The sequence below is a fragment of the Pundamilia nyererei genome, unplaced genomic scaffold (assembly GCF_000239375.1).
Source record: "Pundamilia nyererei isolate P.nyererei 1_Seehausen unplaced genomic scaffold, PunNye1.0 scaffold00187, whole genome shotgun sequence".
Classification (NCBI taxonomy): domain Eukaryota; kingdom Metazoa; phylum Chordata; class Actinopteri; order Cichliformes; family Cichlidae; genus Pundamilia; species Pundamilia nyererei.
This window is the reverse complement of record NW_005187588.1, coordinates 999,747-1,002,946: the sequence shown is the minus strand read 5'-3', so window position 1 is coordinate 1,002,946 and position 3,200 is coordinate 999,747. Positions and strand designations below refer to the sequence as shown.

Genomic DNA, 3,200 nt, shown 5'->3' with positions numbered 1-3,200 from the left:
AAAAAAAAAACAACAACTACTGAATCTACATTGTTAGGCTTAGTCAGTCCGGTACCCAGTGTTAGAATTAAAGAAAACCTTCTGTTATGTGCTCAGAAGTAGCAGGATATAAAAACATATATGGACATAACATATGGTAACGTAACATAAAGTTGCACTGTTCAGAGTTATTGCAAGAGGTATGAAAGATTTTATTTATCTGTCTTTGTAACAGCAGAAAAATTTAACATAGATCTCGAGAATAAAATCCCAGAATAAAAAAGGTGTTAAATGAGAGTAGCACGCCCCCCTTGATGAGCATGTGAACGGTCATAAGGTTGCATCCAGTAAGGATTTTTACTGTTGCTTCTGCTTCTGAGGTTCTTCAGGAATCATTTGATCTAAACAGTAAAATTTTAATTTCTTGTAGTTGAATCTAAGCCGCAGTCAATCCTCAAAAAGCCCCTTTGGTACTAATTTCACCTACTGAGTGCCAGCCAATATTTTCCGGCCGGAAAATATACATTTTTCCTACATCCTGCGATTGCCAGAGGCTCTCTGGCTGGTCTCTAGGCCTATGTGACTGGGGCCTTAGTTCACTAGGGTGAGTTACAATTTCAAGCAAGAGGTCATCAGCTGCCGTCTCCCTCATGGTGGACTAGCTTTTCACGAGTTTCTTACTCCTTTCATATCGGGGTGGAGTGTATAAAGGAAGACAAATTTATTGACTGTATACAAAATCCAAAAGACTAAACAAGGTCTACATAACACGACTACCAAAGAGCATGATAAAGTACAGGCTGCACTACGGACAAAGAAGACAAACAATCTGATGAGACCAAAGAAAAAAAAGACTATTCATGCATCCTGTACTGATTGGGACCAACAAACAAAAGAGGAATGAGACACAGGTGAAAGCAATCAGGATAATCAGGAAGCTCTCTCTGTAAAAAGTCTTCTCAAGTCAGCCCTCCTGAATGAGCATGTGTATGGGCACCATCTTTTGGTTGCGTCCAGGAAGGATTTTTACTGTTGTTACAACTGCTTCTGATTCTTTCATTAATTGTTTGATCTAAAAAAGGTCATAAAATATGGTAAAAATTTTAATTTCCCAGAGTTAAATCAAATCCTTGTTTCGAATCACAGCCAGAATACTTTATTAATTACTGAGGAAATTATTGTCCATCCAACAGTGCAAAATCAGAAAAAGTCTGCTAAAAAAAAGCTAACAAACACCAATTTGCATTGTAAAAGCAAACTTAAAAAGTATGTAAGTAAAAAAAAAGATCCACATTAAAAGTGTTTATATCTGAACCTAGTATTTCCAGGTGTGGTAATCAGTGCCAAACCTTGGTGATGTCTTCTTTCTTTTGCATTTGCTGGTTTTATGTACTCAGACCAAACAAAACTTTGATCTCGAGTTCGTGAAACCTTTTATCCTGCTCTCTGATTTGCATTTATTCCTCTTTGTCCAGCAATCAAACAGGTGATTCAGGGATTTACATCAAGCGCTGCTGCAAAGGTTTCTGTATCGACATCCTGAAGAAAATCGCCAAGACGGTCAAGTTTACTTATGACCTCTACCTGGTCACCAACGGCAAACACGGCAAAAAGGTTAATGGGACTTGGAACGGCATGGTTGGAGAGGTGAGAATATTTTCTTTTACTCTTCCAGATTCCATGTTAGTTTTTTTTTATCTTTTTAAAATAAATTACTGCCTTAGATACTGTTGCACTGCAGTAGGCAGATGTAGATATAAATGCAGTGTATTGTTGTTCAGAAAACTGATCAATGGTGTTCTAAGTTCATCCCAACACTGGGAAAAAAAGAAAGCATCAGCTTGAAAATACCCTCCGGGACAGTTTGGTCAATTTCATTCAGATCTGCTGGCAAATCAGCTCACTGTGGATTTCATAGCTGGCCGAATGCTGGAGAAAAGCACTGGAGACGTCGCCATACAACCATTATTGAACCATTAGAGAGACACAATTATAGTTTATACTCAAAATCTAAGTATTTTTAATTTCTTTCTCTGATTTCCATCATAACGATTGGACTGGACTTACAGTATAACTGCAGTGCTTTATATTTGTATAGCTCATCATTGGTAGCAGTGTGTTGCTGATGGTGGTGCCTACCATCTATTGTATTATTTGCATTCATTCATTCATTCATTTAGTCAACATGAATGAGGTATGACAGAAAAAGGAGCACCATAAATAGACAGATTCTGATGCAGACATTGCTTCCTTGCACAATAGCGGCCGATTGTTTGATTGTGTTATTGCGATTAAGAAAGCAAATGCACATCTTTCTTCATCTTAGTAAGAGATTTGATTGACAACTATTTTGATTATGAAATGGTTGTGATCTGAGAGCCACGTGATGTCCATTCCACGTGCACAGACTCTTAATACTTGATGATTTTTTTCAATGTATATCTCTGTGTAAGTTTGTGTTATTTCATGGCAAACTTGCATGCCGGTTGTTGTCTGTCAGTCCTCAGTCGCACAGGCTAACAACTCCCTGGAAACCTCAGGTCGCTAGGGCAAAAAGTGGAAGTTGCTAACTAAGACCAGGTGAAGAGGTGTGCTGCACCAAAACCTCCTGCGGTCGCTAGAAAATTGCTTCATCTTCTAGTTTACAAAGAAGATGCTGGGTTTTCTGGAACAACACGTTCTCATCCCAAAGCGTAACATTTTACGCTAGGTGACAAATCGTCAACATATTACGTTTTCAGGCACCCAACACCTTCCTACATGACGACATCGGAAAACTGAGGACCTGTGAGAACCGTTTGGACTCAATCTACACATGTTTGCTCTTCTCCTTAAAATCGCTTGCGGACACACTATTTAACGTCATCAAAGTGGTGGTTAATGTTAGGAATAAGGTTATGGTTAGGGCTAGGGAGAAGGTTAGGTTTAGGGCTGGAATACAGGGCTGGAACGACAATTTGACAAATGATCAGGAAATAAACATTTTTCTTTACAACCTGTGATTGCCAGAGTCACTGACTGGTATCTCGGCCTGTGTTACTGGATCCTTAGTTAGCTCACTGAGATACGTTATTGCAACTAGAGCAAGACATCATAAGCTGAGGTTGCATTGCTTTTCATGAGTCTATTACTTTTTCCTTTCATGGGTGGAGTGTATAAAAAAGGACTTGAAGTGGATGCTTCAAGAACAACATCCAAGCCATTCATTGACTGCTTATAAC

General features: G+C 38.9%; 1 protein-coding gene across 6 annotated transcripts in view; it reads left to right on the top strand.

Moving 5' to 3' along the window:
- grin2bb (glutamate receptor, ionotropic, N-methyl D-aspartate 2B, genome duplicate b) overlaps positions 1-3,200 on the top strand; it is a 129,625-nt gene that overhangs the window by 99,215 nt on the left and 27,210 nt on the right. For all 6 annotated transcript variants that reach the window (XM_013914350.1, XM_013914349.1, XM_005747070.2 and 3 more), the window contains one exon: positions 1,455-1,626. In XM_013914350.1, the coding sequence (XP_013769804.1) occupies positions 1,455-1,626 (172 nt within the window). The remainder of the gene's footprint in view (positions 1-1,454; positions 1,627-3,200) is intronic.